This window comes from Talpa europaea (genome assembly GCF_964194135.1).
Source record: "Talpa europaea genome assembly, chromosome: 2".
Lineage (NCBI taxonomy): Eukaryota > Metazoa > Chordata > Mammalia > Eulipotyphla > Talpidae > Talpa > Talpa europaea.
Window position 1 is genome coordinate 33,630,468 of NC_140068.1, and position 19,687 is coordinate 33,650,154.

The window sequence follows — 19,687 nt, forward strand, 5'->3', positions numbered from 1 at the left end:
ATAGAAGGAAATATAGGCGAAACACTACGTGATTTGCACATCAAAGACATCTTTACAGACACATCACCCAAAGCAGTGATAGTGAAGGCAAAGATAAACAGCTGGGACTACAACAAATTAAAGAGCTTTTGCACAGCAAAAGAGACAATAACAAAAACAAAGAGAAACCCCACCAACTGGGAGAACATTTTTGCACCCAACACTAATGATAAAGGACTGATCACAAAAATCTGCAAAGAGCTGATGAGTCTCAACAACAACAAAGAAAATAATCCAGTCAAAAAATGGGCAGAAGAGCTTAAAAGAAACTTCTCTGAAGAGGAAATGCAAATGGCCAACAGGCATATGAAAAAATGTTCAACATCACTTGTCATCAGGGAAATGCAAATCAAAACTACCATGAGATACCATCTTACACCAGTGAGAATGGCACATATTAAAAAAACTAGCAACAACAAATGTTGGCGAGGGTGTGGAGAAAAAGGAACTCTTCTGCACTGTTGGTGGGAGTGCAAACTGGTCCAACCATTGTGGAAAGCTGTATGGAGATTTCTGGACCTACTAAACATAGAGCTTCCATATGATCCAGCAATTCCACTCCTAGGTATTTACCCAAAGGACACAGAAACATCAATTCCAAAGAACACCTGCACCCCTATGTTTATAGCAGCACTGTTTACAATAGCTAAGCTTTGGAAACAACCCAAATGCCCAAAAATAGATGACTGGATCAAGAAGATGTGGTACATATATACCATGGAATATTACTCAGCATTCAAAAAAGATAAATACATGCAATTTGCAGCAACATGGATGGCGCTGGAAGGGATCATGCTCAGCGAAATAAGCCAAAAAGAAAAAGAAAAATACCGGATGGTCTCACTCATAGCAGGAATCTAGAAAACTTAAATAAGGGACCAGGAAAATGAATAACTATAAGAAAGTGAAAATCAAAATCAACAAAAAACTATGAACCAGAGACACTTTTAGGGGGGCGGGGGTGGGAGGGGAGGGATTGGGGTCAGAATGGCGGGGCTGCAATTGTATGGGGAATATAACAATAAAATTTATTAAAAAAAAAAAAATAAAAAAATAAAAAATAAGTTCACTTTAGAAATGGTTTCATTTTCTAAAACATAGAAAAATATTAATAACCTTTAAACAAATCACCAAATTTTCTATTCCCAGTTACCCAGATGTTAACTGTACTTAAATTTGATTAATATTAGTAATAAGTAATAATTTCAAAATTATCTCTTATAATCTTTTCAATAACAGAAATTATAAACTGGCTTAAATCCACATTTTATAATTTGTATATACATGTGCATGAACAGACATACAAACATATCCAATATTTAATTATCTTTTATGAAGTTAATTGAAGAAAGTAATGAAATGATATTTTCTTTTTTTTTAAGATTTATTTATTTTTGCATATAAGAGCTGGGGTACAGGCCAGAGATGCGGCATGGGGGTGTGTGTGTGAGAGGATTCACCAGAGACAGAGTGGGGAACAGAACAGGCAGACTGACTGAAATACACTGCTAAAGGGAGCAGCGGGCGAGTCAGGAGAGGTTTGCTGTGCCATGTGGGTTGCTCCCTGGCCGGCCAGGGATCGAACTTGTGCTGTGGAAGCTGCAGATTGCTTCATGGTGCTGTGCTTAACCCCTTGTGCCACCAGGGAGGCCCTAAATGATTTTTTCCTAATTGAAAACATCAGGAACTAAGTCAATATTCTTCAAAGAATTCCTGTTTATATAGAGTAATTAGAAAATAAAATAATTCACATTATCCTACCATTGAATAACTACCTTAGTCCAATTAAGCCTGTATTTTTCAACCTTTGCTGCAAATTTTTTTTTTGAAAAACAGGAGTTATGTTGCTTTAAAGTTTCCTTTCTTGCTTGTTTTAAATTCTTTCATACTTATGTTCATCTATACAGTAATTTTAAAAGACTGAATAATATTCCAATACATGGATGAAATCCTATTTTCTGGTTTTAGACATGTAGATTAACTTTTTAAAATCACCTATATCTATGAATGTGTCTACCCCCATAATTATTTTTGCACAACAAATTCTTTTTTTCTTTAAGGTTTATTTATTTGTGCATACAAGAGCTGGGGTGCAGGCCAGAGATGCAGGGGGGGTGAGAGGATTCACCAGAGACAGAGCACGGAACAGAACAGGCAGACTGACCAAAACACACTGCTGAGGGCTCAGAGCAGAGGACGAGCCATAAGAGGTCTGCTGCACCATGTGGGCTGCTCCCTGGCCAGCCAGGATCAAACTCATGCTGCAGAGGCTGCAGATTGCTTCATAGTGAGGTGCTTAGCCCCTTGCACCACCAGGGAGGCCCTGCACAACAAATTCTTAAAGATGGGCTTAATAAAGAATGGCCATTTGTTGAAGATTTTGTATTTCTGTTCTTTTTATGATTCATTTTACTTGACCTCTCTATACTATTTTTCTATACCATTTTATGTTCTACCCACTATTTATACTTTTTCCTTTCATGTATTTGTTCATTCAGAAAATATTTATTGCATTCCTAAGTACTATATTACTATATGATTTTGGGAGGGGGGTCTTTTTGAACTTTGTTCTCTCTCATTTCTTGAATCTTTTTGTCAAGTTGCTTTTGCTGATTCTTCTTTATCCTCCTCTACTTTTCAGTTGAATTCTACAGACTGTCTTTATCCTTTTTCTTATTTTTTTTTCTCCTGTGGTAGTTTCTTTTCTCATTTTGTTATTAACTCACCCTATACCTATCTGTATATCTATCCCTAAAATTTCCTTGGTCATTTGTCTAAATTTTATTTGGGCATTTGGATCTGTATACCATGCAAGTTCAGCACACTCACTGTGTCCCAAAACCTTTACACTGTGTGCACTTGCAATAGTCCAAGCTAACCTCCAGCTTCAGTAATCCCAGAGCACTTTCTGACACCGAGATAGGAAGTTGGTGCCCAGAGCAAGTATGCAAGTTCTTTACACAGTCCCTCATCCTGTGCTGCTCAAAAAGGGGTATTGACAAACTGATCCTGCTCCCCTTTCCCCTTCTCAGTATGTTTATGTGAGTATCAAAATCAAACTAAGATTTGGGGATGGTGGTAATTGTGTGCATAATTCATGGCTCTTGATTTTGACCGGCAGGCAGAGTATTGGGCATCTCATTTCTGCCAGCTAGTTTGTATGTACTGATCAGAAGGAACTCTTTTGTGTTAGAAGAGTAAAATTTAAGTAAGATATACCTATGTATAATGTATTTGATTGCAGCATTCATAAAAAATTTAATTTGTAGAAAAGTTGTATGCATTGCAACAAATTCTGTAAATTATAGAGAAGTATTTAGAATGTTAGAAATACGTGAGTGACAGGATATAGAGAAGAGATTTGTAACTGCATGTATGAGACAAACAAAGAACATGTTTGGAATTCCTTCAAATAGAGATGACAGGCAGCTAGGTTTAAACTGCAGAGAATCATTCCAGATACCCGGGGCACCGGTTCACAATGATAGGATACTTAAAAATTGTCATTTCAAAGGATATAGTGATTAAGAACAGAATTGTTATTCTTCTGTTGGTAAGATTTGATTTGGTTATTAGTAAACTCCTGGGTGATTCACCATATTCAAGACATCTTTCAAAACAAAGGGATTAGTCTCAATTTCTAAAATTGTATTCCTTCAAATAGTACAAATAAACATTCACATTAAGGACACATTGACTTTCATATGCAGAAATGAATTGAAATTCAGTAATGTGTTTTTAAGATAAATTTCTATGTGCTGAGCATTAAAGAAACAAATTTCTTTTTAACTTAGGAGTGTTATAATGGATACTAACTTGGTATTACCTTAAGTGTCACAGATTCTAATTTGAATTTCTAACTTATTTGCTATGTGTACCTATTGACATGAAATCATGTGAGACTATAGGTTTTATTTAACCTGTCTAATTTGAATATTAGTATCTTTTGTTGAAGAGCTATTAAAATGTATGATTATGAGGTGTTGTTCCAGACTCCATGTATACTGTATTTTGTTGTTAAGCATTAAAATTCTAAATTCCTGGTCCTAAGGTTTATAGAATGAGTCAATTACAGACTTTTAAGTCATGATTTTGCAATTTTTATTTATTTTTAATTTTGTGTAGAAGAGCTGGGATGTAGACCAGAGGTGCAGGGGGTGAGAGGATTCACCAGAGACAGAGTGGGGAGCAAAATAGGCAGATCTGCTGAAGTACGCTGTTGAGGGGAGCAGTAGGCCAGACAGGAGCAGTCTGCTGCACTATTTGTGGGTTAGCTCCCTGACAGGCATCGAACTTAGGTAATAACAGTGATAGTGCTGAGACAACTTCTGGGCCACCAGGGCGGGGCCTTGAATTTTTCTTTTTAAAGATTCATTTATTTATACAAGAACTGGGGTGCAGGCCAGAGGTGTGGGGTGGGGGGTGAGAGAATTCACCAGAGACAGAGTGGGGAGCAGAACAGGCAGATTGACTGAAATACACTGCTGAGGGGAGCAGCAGGAGAGACAGGAGAGGTCTGCTATGCCATGTGGGTAGCTCCCTGGTGTGGGATCAAACTCATGCTGCAGTGGCTGCAGATAGCTTCATAGGTTGTGTCTTAACCCCTTGCACCACCAGGGAGGCCCTGATTTTGCAAGTTTTAAATCACCAGAGTATAATATAAGGGGAGAAAGGATGGGAGGACTGAGTGATGAAAAAGTATGTGGTATTTTAAAATCCAACTTTGCAATGATATAAATGTCCACTTCCCCTTTAAACTGGGAGATTCCCTTTGCATCTGAGGCAAAACAATGTCTGAATCTTTTTGTTGATAGTTGGGCATAAGGATCAAATGTAAAGCTCTTAGCATCTTGGTTTGCTTAGGACATGGGCTTTCCTCAGGACAGCACTGACACAGGACTTTACAGAGCACTCACAGCATGGTTAGTGTAAGAAGGTGCACCTTATATCCTGATCACATTGATAACAAACATAATCTGACTGTGGACTGTTCTATTGATTATAACTAGGTTATGCTAATCATGCTTAGTGGTGCATATTTAAAGATATATTGACTTGTCTCCTGGGGAGATGCATAGTGTTAAAGTGATAAATTGGCTGTTTGTAAATTATTTGTAGTTATAGAATAACAAGCTATGAGTGTTTTATTTCCAATGCCTAAATAGCCCTTAATTAGTGTATTTATATAATATAAATAACTATAATGGATCATATAAATTTATACCACTAATATAAAATGAATATTAATGTTAGCATTCTTAATGTGTGTGACAATATATTGCTAGATGTTTAGAGCAATTACCACTTAGATTTTTTTTTTTAATTTTAATTTTAATTCTTAGTGAAGTAACATTGTTTATAATATTGTATATGATTTAGAGAAAAGGTTAATACGTCTTCAAAAGTAAGTTACCACACAACACCCACCACCATCACAGCACCATCACCATAGACCACTGGATTCCCTCTCCCTTTTGTCCTGCCCCTCTCCCTCTAGTTACCTCAGTTCTGCAGTTATATTTTAGGGCTCCTAATGATATATAGGTAAGTCTTAGAAATCTGGAATGACCATGGTTAATAATTCTTTGCCATAGAGTTCTATGTATGCTTTGATTTTTTTAATATTTTATTTTATATAATTCTTACATCATTTTTCATTTTTGTACAATGTATGCATTTTCATTTTGGTTATATTCTCCATGCAATTGCACACCCCCCCTTATTTTGACCCTAATCCTTCCTCTTCCTCCCCCACCCCGACCCATAGTGTCTCTGGTTTATAGTTGCTTATTGATTTTGATTTTTACTTTGTATTAATTAGTCTTTTTCCTGCTGTGGAAGCAACCCAAATGCCCAAAAATAGATGACTGAATCAAGAAGATGTGGTACATATACACAATGGAATATTACTCTGCTTTGATTTTTTTAATCACAAAAAATACACTGACTTACATATATTTCCTTTTTTATAAGTCAGTAATGCCAATCTTCTATGTTAAACCTAAATCCTTTACACAGGAAGGAGGAGTTTTATTTCAGTTTTCATAACTTCTTTACCCAAAATATTTTCCTTTATGACAAAAATTAAATCATATTGGTTTACTTTCATTACATTACAAATCAGTTCAATAAGGCAGAATTTTAAAGACAACTTGGAACTCAGAAAACACATATTTGTTTTTGTTTAATCTATTTGAGCAAGACCAAAGGACTGAATAAAGGTCCAGATTCTATGTCTACTAGATTTACTTTCTGCTTCTAGCACAGAATCTGTATTTACCTTTATTGGCAGAGCAAACTCAAGAAAATATTAGTTTATGGTCTGTGTGACATCTACCAAGCACCTTTTTTATTTTTATTAAAGTATAAATGTGCATAGTTCGAAAAAGTCAAATAATATGGAAAACTTTTAAGAATGAGGAATAATCTTCTGGCCAGTCTTCCTCACTCCCAAGTTCCTCTCCTCAGACTGCCGTTGTTTACTCCTCAAATTGTGTTTTAGGGTATTTACCTCCAGATTTTTAAATGTTTATACTACATGCTTTAATTTTTGAATTTTAGACCTTTTCTCTTGTTTTTAGAGATTTAGAAGTTTTGTATTTAGCTCTCCTCTGCTTTCTCCTTCTCTCTGCTTTATTGATTAATGTATTAAAGCACACATATAAGATCTATATAAATATTACTCATCTATTAACCATATAATATACTATGACTATATTTCTTTTTCCCAGTATTTTTCCTGAATTCAATAATTGCATGATTTTTCTGCTTCATTTTTACTGCATCTACCAATAATAAGCTCATAGACTATCCTAAATATGTAATACTATAAACTATATGTAATACCATATGCTATACATAATACTAGATACATAATACTAGATACTATATAATACTATGCATAATACTATATGCTATATATAATTATGCATATATATTTAAAAATAATACCTCTGCTACTGCTTAATCACTATAGGATACTCATTATGTCCCTGATACTGATTTCACATTTAAGTCTTTTAATTTCAGAACAGCCCCATGAAATAGGTACTCTTTTTATTTCTATTTTCACAAATGACTCAGAGTCACAGAGAAGTTAAGTCATTTGTTTGAAGTGACTAAATAGTGAAGTTGGCGTTTGGATCCATGTATCCTGATTCCAGAGAATGTAATGCCTAATCCATGCATTATAGTGCTTTACAACAGAAATGCCAAAGTACCTTGCAATCAATATTTAAAATCATGTTTTATAGTCTCAAGATTTTCAAATTCTTGAGAGCAGGGAACATATCCTGTCATATATGTGAAAACATAAATTCTCAATAAGCTAAGGAACATCAGGTAATCATTTGTCCTTTTTACTTATGTATCACCCTATTTCATTTTCACCAGAGGATCTTTGGGCCATATATGTCAACCTTCCTGAGATTTCCCTTCACCATTATCCTGGGAATTGCTTTTGTCTTCTGTGTCTTAAATGTTATTCTCTTCTAGTTCAAGATATATAATATGATTTGATTTCCTTTCATCTCAAAATTTTTTTTCTTTTTGGCATTAGTAAGGCACTTTTTTATTTACTTAGTTTTTCCTAGATATCTAACAATTTATCTCACAGTTGTTCTTACAAAAATATAATGGTAAAGACAAATACATACAACTATATTTACCATGTGCCCGGTATTTTAAATACGTTAAATAATGAGTTATTCAAACCTTAGAACTCTGAAGCTCCAAACAGCAGCAATACTGATAACATTCTTTTTCACTTGCACAGTATAATTTCCTACTCACAAAATGCTCCTACCCTCTTCCTTAACAGAGACTGGAATCTCTCCAGTGTTAGCACAAATTTCATTCCTTCTCAGTTCATTCTCAATCACATATAAGTAATATTTGTACGTATATTCATTGTATGAAGTAGGAAATAAAGGAAAAGCTGAGGTCTTTATTGTTATGTCTTTTGATGTATAAAAATTTCTCTTATTTTGATAAAAATAAAATATATGTATAACCTAAGAATATTTGTGTCTGGGGTAAGTGAAAGCAATCTATTTCTGACTGTATTGTGAGACACATATATACAAACACAGACACACTTTTGAAATTTACCTGTGTACTTACTCTTTTTATGTAAAACTAAATTATTAATAGTTTACCCTTTTCCATAAAAAAACTGAAAATATACCTTCAAAACTTTTATTTAGTTTGTCAATGAATTTGCATTTATCTTGGATAATCAACTTTCTTTGGAATACTTCTTTTTTTTTTTTTCAAAAATTTTTTAAATTTAATTTATTTATTTATACAAGCACTGGGTACAGTCAGAAGCGCGGGAGGGTGAGAGAATTCACCAGAGCCAGAGCGGGGAGCAGAGCAGGCAGAAGGACCGAAGTACACTGCTGAGGGGAGCAATGGGCAGCAGGAGAGGTCTGCGCGCCATGTGGGACCCTCCTCCGGTGGCCGGGGAGCAGCCGGGGATCGAACCGTCGCTGCAGAGGCTGCGGGCAGCTTCGCAACCCAGTGCTCAACCGCTGCGCCACCGGGGAGGCCCTGGAATACTTGTTGATATAACCAGATTGCTTTATATATGAAATAAGCAGCAGATTTTTTCCATAACTTTAGAAATTGGAGCTAACAAAAACTAAACTTGGTGATATTTTTTAGAACCTAAAAATATATAAGTTTTGAAAAATATTTTTCTGCTCATTGGTCTTTAAGTGTGGAAATCTGCACCCTTCTATTCACTTTGTAAACCTAGTCCTAATATTATGGTTAGGCTAAAAACTCAAATGGCTTCTATTCCTTGTTTAGTATAGCTGCTAGCTTATACAAATATGCTAGCATAATTAATAAGCCATTAAGATCTGTTTATTAGATGATTACATAATTGAGTAGTGAATAGCATAAGTTATCAAGTCTTGCAAGAATATACATAATCATTAAACTATGTATTCTTTTGTTAAAATTCTGAGTTTGTTCATTTGTTGACTATACATTTATACTCCTTGTAGATATGATATATTTTCCCCACTACCCATCCTAGCATAACACATAACTTTTTTATGAGGTCTTAAAAATATAAATATTGAGTAAAATATAAACATACATCTTAACAAACTGTTGTAAAATAAATGTCTCATATAATTCCAATCAAGCAAATGGAGAGAACTTCCAACCACTATGTATTTTTTTGATCATGATTCCCTCTCTGCTCCCAATAGTGCTTTTATAGCACTTAAAATTGGGGTTTACTTTGTATATTATCTAATCATGTATTCCTAAAGAATATTTTAAATTATGCTTTCCATTAATGTTATATTCTGTCTATCCTATTTTATCTGATTTGACCTTTTCTGTGTCTCATTATGTTTTCTAAGATGACTGTTTCACATATTTTAATTTATTTTCATTGATGTATAGTACTCTTTCATGTGGAAATACTGTGTTTTGCTATAATGTTAGTGGACTTTTGAGTTGTTCTGAGTTTGGTTTATTGTAAATACACAGACCCTGCCTACCTTTAGGAGAAAGGGAATCACATGCACATGAGCACCAAGAGGATGCCTAAGAGTCTGTCTACCACAGAGCTATTCTATCCTCTACTCACTATCCTGTTTTAAGCTGATGTAAATTAATGCTGTAGATTTTTTGCTATGACATCTAATTCTTCCCCTGCATAAGTCTAGCCTATTCTGTACATAGCAGCCAGAGTGAGCCCATAAATCAGATCATCGCAGTCTTATACTTACAGGGTTTCTCAGTAGGACAAAATCATACTCTAGTGGTTTCTCATGTCAGCAAAGAAAAATTCAGAGTTATCCTAACCATCTTATAGAGTTCTGTGTCATCTGGACCCCCAATATTACTTTGACCTTATCTCCTACTACTTCTGCCTTGCTTATTCCACGTTAACTACATTAGCTTCCTTATCATTCTTCAAGCTTGCCAGGTATGCTCTCATTTTACTTTGCTTGAGTTGTGCTGGGCCCTAAACATTTTTACACCAGATAACTTCTTAGCATGCTCTTGTTTCTTTTAGGGCCTTACTGAAGTGTCACCCTGTTGATGTCTTTCCTAACTTATTTAAAATTGGCTTGTGATCTAGCCTTACTGCCCCCTATTAGAAGTCCCTATTCACTTCCCTGCTTTAGCTGTATTCTTGCTGTGTTTTGTTTAATTTTTTTATGTTGTTCATTGTGTAGTCCCCTCCACCAGTGTTTTGCCTTTCATACAGCCAAAATTTTTGTGTATTTGGGACTTACAGTGATTGGGATTTACTAGGTATTCAACCATGGCTCCTAAAATTAAGTTAAATTTTATGTCAAGAAGTGTTGGTTTCCAAATTGAGTTTTACCATTTTGTAGTAAGCAACATTTTCTTTTCTTTCAGACACCATGCCTCTTTATTTTGCTGTTCCTTTTTTGTTTATTTTGCATTGACTTAAACTTCTGGAATGATGTTGAATAATGTAATGGACAATTTTCCCTTCCTCATCACCTTAATGGGACTACATTTCCTGTTTATGCTTTTAGCTCTTACATTGAGATAAATTTGTTTTTTAAATCAAATTAATGAAGTAAGTTATCTTTAATTAACTTAGAATATTTTAGAGGACAGGGAATAGAGAATACATGGTGGGTCTTAAATCAAGTAGCTTTTAAGCTCCTGGTCAAATGATTATATGGTTCTCTTCTACTGCATATTGATGTTATGAATTACATCAGGAGATGTTTTAATATTAAACTGTATATTTCTTCCTGGAATGAACTGTACTTGGTCATCATGTGCAAGTCTTTAAATTTACTGTAGGATCCAATTTTCTAAGCTTTACATTATTCTTAGTACTTGCAGGATTTTAAAAGTCTTACATCATTTGTTAAGGTTTTATTTGTTCATTCTCTAATGAGGAAAATTTGGTCCAGGCATGTATTGCTTTTTAAGTTGCTTCAATTCTCCCTGGATCGTTTCATTGTCCATCTAGATCCGATAGACCCCTTCTTTCAAGTCATACACCAGAAAACATTAAGGTCATTTTCATTACCTGTTCACTGATTAGGTAATGTAAAGAAAGTAGGAACATCACTAGATTCTCCCTAAACCTAAATAACTTAAAGCCTTATATCTTAGTTGATGACTTGATCTTTTCTATTTTTTAATAGAACATTGCTAGTCATCAATGATATTTCTTCCTTTTGGTTCACATATTCAATTAAGCTGGATATCTGCTCTTGACATAATATAAAATTTACTTGATATGTTTGAGTCTATGTCTGGATTTTCTTTTTCTTTCTTTTTTTTTTTTTTTTTGGTGAGACCCTCGCCGGCAGCCGGGGAACGAACTGGCGCTGCAGAGGCTGCGGACAGCCTCATAGCCCAGAGCTCAACCGCTGCAACACCAGGGAAGGCCCTGGATTTTCTTTTGTGTGTCATTACCACACTTTTTAAAAAATATTACAGCTTTGTAATAGTTTAATAGCTGATGGTGTTAGGCATTCTCCCAGTGTTGTCCCATTGTTTTTTCTGCTATTGAATGTTGCTGTGGATATACCTGAGAACAGCTTGATATACTCCCGATGCCCACCCACACTTACAGTGATTTGAAATTTCCCCACAAATATCCTAATGGTTCTCTCTAAGTCCAGTAATTTTACTAGAGTATTGACTCTTATGGTTTAGTTTACACTGGGAAGTGTTACATACTTGTGTTTATATATATATGTGTGTGTATTTATTATATACTTCAATTCAGGGCTTCTTTTATTTCAGAAAGAATTTCTTGACTAATATCTTTAAAGGTGTTAAGTATTCCATTTCTCTCTTCAAGAAATTGATAGTGTAATCTCTTTATTGCCATTGTATTTTCTACATTGTTGTCATTTGTTCCCCTGTACCATTTATATTTTTAATGTCTGCTCTTTTGTTGCCATTTCCAATTGTGCTTTATTTCTATAACAGTTTAATTCTTGTACTTCTTTCCTTAATTCTGCCAGTTCATGCTTTCTTTTCTGATTGCTTTGCTGTTTCTTCTCTCTTTTTATGTATCTCTACTTTGTGTAGAGAGTTTATTGGAGATCATTGCTTTATTAAATTATTTTCTACTGAGATTATGATTAATATCTAACATTGTGTAGATTATAATGTCTTGATTTGATATATTTACATAACATTTTCTAATGCACGTAAATTATTTGTTCTAATATGTATTTATGTATACATTCAAATATTTTGCCATTTCTTATTCAAAGACCTCTATACATAGTGCATTGTGACTCTCCTTTTTTACTTAATAACCTTGAATGTTTTGTTTTTTATCAAAACGCATAGTATACCATGTAAAAATGAAACCAAGACATTTAAATACCTCCCTGCAATAAGTATTTTTGTACATAGATCACTGTGCTCATGTTTGAATGTATCTCTAAGATATATCAGTAGATGTGTTTGTGATCAGAAGGTTGGGTTCTTCTGGAATTTCTTGTTTCCTCAAATGCCACATTTCAGAGAAACCTTTCCTAACGACTCAATCTACCATAGCCACCCATTATCTCCTACACCTTATCTTTTTATGTACTTTTTTTAATCAGAATTTTTAAACATATAAAACAGTCAATGAATAATAGTATAATGAACTTTTTGTGTACCCTTCACTCGTATTTATCAGTTATCAGTATTTTTCAACCTTAGTTTTAGATTTCACCTCCTATATTCATTTTTTAAAAATAAAGCAAATTTCCAATGTCATTTTACCTATGATTGATTCAGTATGTATCTCTAACACAGAAGAACCTATTTTTTATAATTACCACGGTGCCACTTAAACATCTTACCCAAATGCTGATTCTCTGATCTTCTTTATATAGTACCTATCCCATATTTTTCTGACTCAAAAATATACTTGTACAGTTTTTGCTAAAATTGAAATCAAAACAAAACAAAAGCTTCCCATTTTCTTGGTAAAAAAATTACGAATTCTTTTAGTCCCTCCTGTTAAGCCATTTTTTTTTTTTCTTGAAGAAGTAATCTAATAATATGTTAAGAGTTTCCATTTCTAGATTTGACTATTTCTTCCTTGTGGGGGTCTCAGCATATTTTTCTGATTCTTGTATTTTCTATAAATTAATAGTGAGGTTCAATTATCTTGGCAATAGTATTTCATAGATAGCGCAGTGTGCATCCTCTTTTATCACAGTAGCAACCACTTGATTTCTGCTTGTCTGTCTTCTAGTAAACTTAGGAGAGATCAATATGTTTAGGTGTTCTCAGCTTGATACAACAATTATAAAGTTAGCCATTGACATTTACCTAATCAATATTTCCTGAACTGGTGGCAAAATAATTCTTTTGTTCTTTCTGTGATTAATTGCTGAATGAAAAGTGGTAGAAATTATAGTTTTAATGGATTTGTTAATATTCCCTAATGAATTTTTAAATTACGTAGCAGTTGAGAAGAAAATTTACTGTTCGTTTTGATTTAGCTAATATTTTTAAAATAAAGATTTGAAATTACCTTGATCTTTTAATAACATTTCAATAGGAAGAGTTTGTGAAGTTGATTACTATTCAAAATGATTAAAAATACTTCTAAAATAATTAGTCTTAACTACATGATTTTTCTTACAAAATGTGTATTTCCATGTATAGGTGATATATTACTTTGAGACTCCAAGCAAGTTTACAAACTTTAGGATTATTTTATTAAAATCTATCCTTTTATTTCCTATTTTTATAGGTTATTAAGTGTGATATGCTGCGATCTAGACACTCTTCTCCTGTTAGAGGCTCAATATCAAGTATCTGAAATGTTACTGAATGCTCAAGAAGAAAATGTCTTAGAGACCTCTGAAAGCCACAGGTAAAACAAACAAACAACAAAAAAAACTATTAAGACATGATAACAACAGATTTCTCTACAGATGCTCTGTTAGAAAGTAATATTCTATGCAGTGTGTTTAATGTTTCTCCTCTATCTGAATTCAGTAGCTCTAAATAACAGCGGACTGAAAAGCAATTATCTCATAAACATCACAGAAAGATTGTGATAGATGTTCTTAGGGCTTACAGAGGACTGCTTTCTAAGACTTTTTTGTTTTAGTTGTTTTGGTTTTGTTTCGTTTCAGTTAAGCTCTCACTTCATTAATGTTCCAGGAGATTGTGTTACTTTTAAGGTCAGATTTCATATAAGATGATCCATTAAACAAAACTTCTGAATTTTGTGTTCCCTGTAGAATGTTTTATTTCTTAATTTTATGTTTGTAATCATAAATTCTGATTATTATAAAATGAATTTATGGTAGTATCATGATTTTTTTCTATTATATCAAATTTGCCATTGTCTCAGTTTGACTGACATTTTATTGCATGCACATTCAATAACAGGCATTGTTTTCCTGTCTGTAATTAAAGGGAAAAAAATGTGTGTATCTAGTCTAGCTAGGTCTTAAAATATTAAAGCCATCCAAGCCATAATCTGGATGCTGTAGGTTAGTTATAGAAGGATGGTGTGAAGAGCTGCATAAGGTGGGTGTGGAGGCTGCTCAAAAGGAATTATTTGATTTTGAATTTAAGACACTGTGTTTAGAGTTAAGAGAACCTTGCCTAAAAATATGATTATTAAAGTCTTTATGGAATTAATGCATGTCTCATTTCCATTTCTTCAAATGAAGTAACATTTATCAAGGACATACTCATTTATTAATCCCATTCATCTTTTTGTATTAATTATATTACCATCAATTCTTTTTTAAAGATAACAAAATCAATATTTTTTTTCAGGAATTTTATAATTGATGGCTTATCAGTAGAGAGAAATCATGTTCTTGTTAGAATAAATCTTATTGGTGGGCCCATGGAGCGAATTTTACCTCCAAGGATGCTACAGAAGGTGAGTGAAGTAGAAAGTAAGGGGTATGTTTTCCTGAACATGTTTTTAAACAAAATAGCCAACTTAAGTGATATTAAACACCTATCAAATTTTGTGATTAGAAAAACTTTATGATGCAAGTAAAGATTTTCAAATGAAAATGGCATTCTTGGCAAGAGCTAGTGTGTTGTAGAGTATGATGTTTTATTAAAAAGTTGTAATTTTCTTTTTGTATTTAATTGGAAACTTTAAATACTGCTCTTTCCATCAACTCTACTGTAGAGTTTAGCTTTTTCTTAAAGGGTTTTGTTATTTTTTATTGTTGTTAAGCACATTTTGGTTTTGTCCCTGGGACAGATGAGATAAATATGATTGACAGCATAAGAAAAACTGTTTTGTGGGCTATATAGGAAAAATAGGTATCTTTTAAAGACTGTAATTTTCTTTTCATAAAAAAATACTAAAACCATTATTATCATCCCTGGTTGTTAGAAGAAGTTGACATATATTTGTTTTCAGTGCTGATTAATGTGTTTCTATTACATTTTATTTTATTTATTATCCATTTGAGTATTGAATTCTATCAAATTGCTTTGTGTTAGTTAGGCTGCAACTCTAGAATTTATGAAACAAAAATCAATTAATGATATTTCAAATAGCCTTAAAATTCAATATTTTAAAACATCCTAAAGCTGTCTTGCATCTTTTTTAGAGTGATGACCCATATCCTTGGCCTATGTTTTCGTCATATCCTTTACCAAGCTGCTATCTGTCAGAAATCACAAGAAATGCTGATCTAAAACTAGGTAAAATGTTTACCATCAACTGCTATGTTATTTTAGTGCTTTTGTTGTTATAATTTGAAAAAAGACAAAAGTATTATGAAGGGAGATTAGTACTGTTTTTCATTGGCTTGTATATGTGGATATATTTATACCTATTTCTTTGTAATTTTTCATTTTATTATATTTCTATTTGTATGATGGCAGGTAATTCTTACCAGAAACTTTCTGGTTGAAAAATGAAGTAGCAACTTTACTTGTTAAAGTTTTAGATATATAGAACCCTATTCAATAGAGTAATATTTTTTAGTATCTGTGTGTCATACATATATCCTGTGTGGTCAAAACTTGAAATATAATCAGATAAATTACATAAATAAAATAAAAATCATCGTATCCACCTTAGAGTAGTTCATAAATTTTTAGAAAGCACTTCTAAGTAATTAGATAATTATATGATAGCATAATATGTTAGGACTAAATAGTCAACTCTGTAGCCTGCTGCCTAGTACATAAGTAGAAAACCTGTCCAAAGAAAGTTTGTCTTTATTGAGACATGAAGTACAAGAATTTGCTTTCTCAGTAACAAGAGAGTGTTTTTGACAGAGGAAATAGCAGAAAAGGAGCAAATTAGATTTAGAGAACTGTGAGTGGTTCCAGGATGTCTGAGATTAGCAATATGAGGTTAAGATTGATTAAAGATGAGACTAGATAGGTAAGCCAAGTTTAGCTGTAATAAGGCCCAGATAGCTCAAGTTGAGGTGTTTAGATTGCATTCCAAGGGCAATGAAAATTCAGTTACTAGAGATTTCTAGGATGAAATATAAAGATATATGATCAAAAATTGCATTAGCGGATCAACATGGCGGTGAGGAAACGCTGTGAGTAAGATCTCCCATTAAAAACAAGTTAATAGGAAGGAAAACCGGCAGGTCCCAGTGAGAGCTGGGACACGGAAGATAAACAGGCGACTCCAGCAAACTACCCAAAGAAGAAAGTTGCCATAAAAGAGGACTAGAAGGGAGGAAAGCTCAGAACCCTGCTACCCTCCCCGACCCACAAAATCGGCACTCTCTGATCAACAGAAAGGAGGAAAAAACAAAAAAAACTAAAACAACCAACAAGAACAAACTATGCATCAAGCGGGACTGTGAGTGGAAAGGAACTATTTCAGCCACCACACCCGTGAACTGGAGCTGTGGAGAACCCTGCAGGATTCGCCGTGGAGGTGAGCAAATGGCTCTGGGCGCCATTAGAGAAAAACAAAGACTCCCAGAGACCTACACATAGCCCCAGGCCAGCCGGTAAGCTTGTGCGGAAAAGCGGCGTGCTTGAAAAGGATACACGGATCGAGGCTGCCCAGGTCCCCGCGCCTGTGACCTAGGCTTTCTGGGAGATGCGCGGGGGCCCTCACTGAGGTGAATGTCCCTCCCTGAGTAATCAGAAACCTGGCACCTGGACATGGGAGCGGGGTACAAAAGGTGCCATTTCTGCAGACACTAAACTGGGCTACAGCCTGCGTCCTGGACCTGAGGGCTTTGGAACTGTGACCTGGGGCACGGAATTCGGGGCATGGGATCCCCACGACGGTGGGGCACAAGGCAGACACAGCACCCCAAAGCCGTTGAGGTTTTCCCCACCACTCTCACTTTGTTCCCCTGTCCCACAGGGTGAAAAAATGCTCTCCAAGGACACAAGGAGAGATCTCTGGCACCACCTAGCAACCAGAAAAAATTCACCAACACCCCAAAGAATAGGGACCTTTCTTCAGTAAAGACAGCTTGAAACCAGCAGAAGGCTCCCAGAGGAGTCAGAGGTGAGCTGGGAAGTTCGCCAAGGCCAGGCCCCTTCTGGCCAGCAGTCCGAGAGCCCAGAGGGGGAGCGGGCACCCAAGGCCAGGGCAGACCGGGTGCTCAGGGGAGTGCGTACCTGCATCACCTTTTTAGAACAGGGACCTTTCTTCAATAAAGACTGCTTGAATCTGGCAGAAGGCTCCCCGTGGAGCCAGAGGGAGAAGGTTCCCTGCGCAGTCAGAGGTAAGCTGAAGGCCCCCACAAGCCCGGTCCCACCTGGCAGGGAGTCGGAGCCCAGAGGAGAATCCAGAGATTTGGAACCCAGAGTGCAATCCAGCTGCCCCACCCCCAGGGAACTCTGTGGGACTTCAAGATGCACCTTTGTAACTAAACACAGAAGGAGGAAAGATTCTGTGACAGTGACCATTAACATACTCAAAGTACCACTGCCTCACTAGACTTCTGGCATAACAGTTTTTGACTCATTTGGATTGCCAGTTTCTGAAACTCCCGAAAGAACACACCAAAAAGATGCCAGCCAGTATCAGCAGCACAGTGTCCCAACGCATAAGACAAATTAGAAGACAGGCAGCAGGGAAAAGAAAAACTACGAGCAAAGTAGCAATGCCTCAGAAAAAAGACACACCACAAAAAAAAAACCACCCACCAGCTTGCAAATACAGTGACTTGGAAGAACTTCTGAGCCTTCCAGAAAAAGAATTTAAAATTGCCGTGATGAAAAAAACTGATGGAAGTCATTAAGGAGAACAATGCTCAGAAGAATGAAATTGAGTCCCTAAAGAGGGAAATGAAGGAAATGCAGGAGATCAAGTAAAGACACTAAAGCTCTAAATAAGGTTCTAGAGCGCTTGGGCTTCACAGACATCTATAGAACACTAAACCCCAAAAAATCTGAGTACACATTTATCTCAAGTGCACACGGATCATTCTCCAGGATTGATCACATACTGGGACACAAGACAAACATCAACAGATAGACCAAGATTGAATTCATACCAAGCATCTTTTCTGACCATGAAGGCATTAAACTAGAAATAAACCATAAAAAGAAGGCAAGGAACTCTCCTACCTCATGGAGATTGAAATCCACACTACTGGAAGACCACTGAACTAATGAGGAAATCAAAGAAGAAATTAAGAAATTCTTTAAATTGAATGAGAAAGATGACACCAATTTCCTAAATGTATGGGATGCAGCAAAAGCAGTAATAAAAGGGCCTCCCCAGTGGCTTAGCGGTTGAGTGCTGGGTTGTGAAGATGCCTGCAGCCTCTGCAGCGCAGGTTCAATCCCCCGCTGCTCCCTGGCCACTGGAGGAGTGTCCCACATGGATCGCTGACCTCTCCTGCTGCCCGCTGCTCCCCTTAGCAGTGTACTTTGGTCCTTCTGTCTGCTCTGCTCCCCACTCTGGCTCTGGTGAATTCTCTCACCCTCCCTCGCTTCTGACTGTACCCAGTGCTTGCATAAATAAATAAATAAATCTTTAAAAAAAGGGCAGTAATAAGAGGAAAATATATAGCAATAGAGGCTCACATCAAGAAACAAGAAAGAACTCAAAGAAACAACCTAATCTTGAAGCTTAAAGAGCAAGAAAAAGAACAACAAAAAAAAACCCAAAACCAGTAGAAGAAAAGAAATAATAAAAACCAAAGCAGAAATTAATGTAATCGAAACTAAAAAAAAAAAAATCCAAAAGATCAATGAAACCAAAAGCTGGTTCTTCAAAAAAATCAATAAAATAGACAAACCCCTAGCCAGGCTCACAAAGGAAAAAAGGGAGAAAGCACAAATAAACAGGATCACAGATGAAAGAGGAGAAATCATAACGGACACAGCAGAAATCAAAAGAATAATCAGTAACTACTATGAACAGTTACATGGAAACAAGTTCAACAATCTAGAGGAGATGGACAAATTCCTACAACTTTACAATCACCCAAAGCTAGAAAAAGAAGAAATAGAACACCTAAACAGACCAATTACAAGCAGCGAAATTGAAATGGTAATCAAAAACCTTCCCAAAAACAAAAGCCCAGGACCTGATGGATTTACAAATGAATTCTACCAAACCTTCAAAAACGAATTAGTGCCTGTCCTTCACAAACTCTTCCAAAAAATTGAGAAGGAAAGGATAATACCAAACACATTCTATGAAGCCAACATTACACTAATACCAAAACCAAACAAGGACAAC

General features: G+C 35.3%; 1 protein-coding gene across 3 annotated transcripts in view; it reads left to right on the forward strand.

The window, feature by feature from the left end:
* The window catches only part of TBC1D32 (TBC1 domain family member 32), a gene marked incomplete at both ends in the record, with an annotated part of 169,720 nt that overhangs the window by 86,829 nt on the left and 63,204 nt on the right, over positions 1-19,687 (forward strand). For 2 of the 3 annotated variants that reach the window (XM_084228396.1, XM_084228395.1), the window contains 3 exons: positions 13,769-13,891; positions 14,812-14,920; positions 15,612-15,705. In XM_084228396.1, the coding sequence (XP_084084522.1) occupies positions 13,769-13,891; positions 14,812-14,920; positions 15,612-15,705 (326 nt within the window). The remainder of the gene's footprint in view (positions 1-13,768; positions 13,892-14,811; positions 14,921-15,611; positions 15,706-19,687) is intronic. The other variant, XM_084228397.1, reaches the window with a different exon arrangement.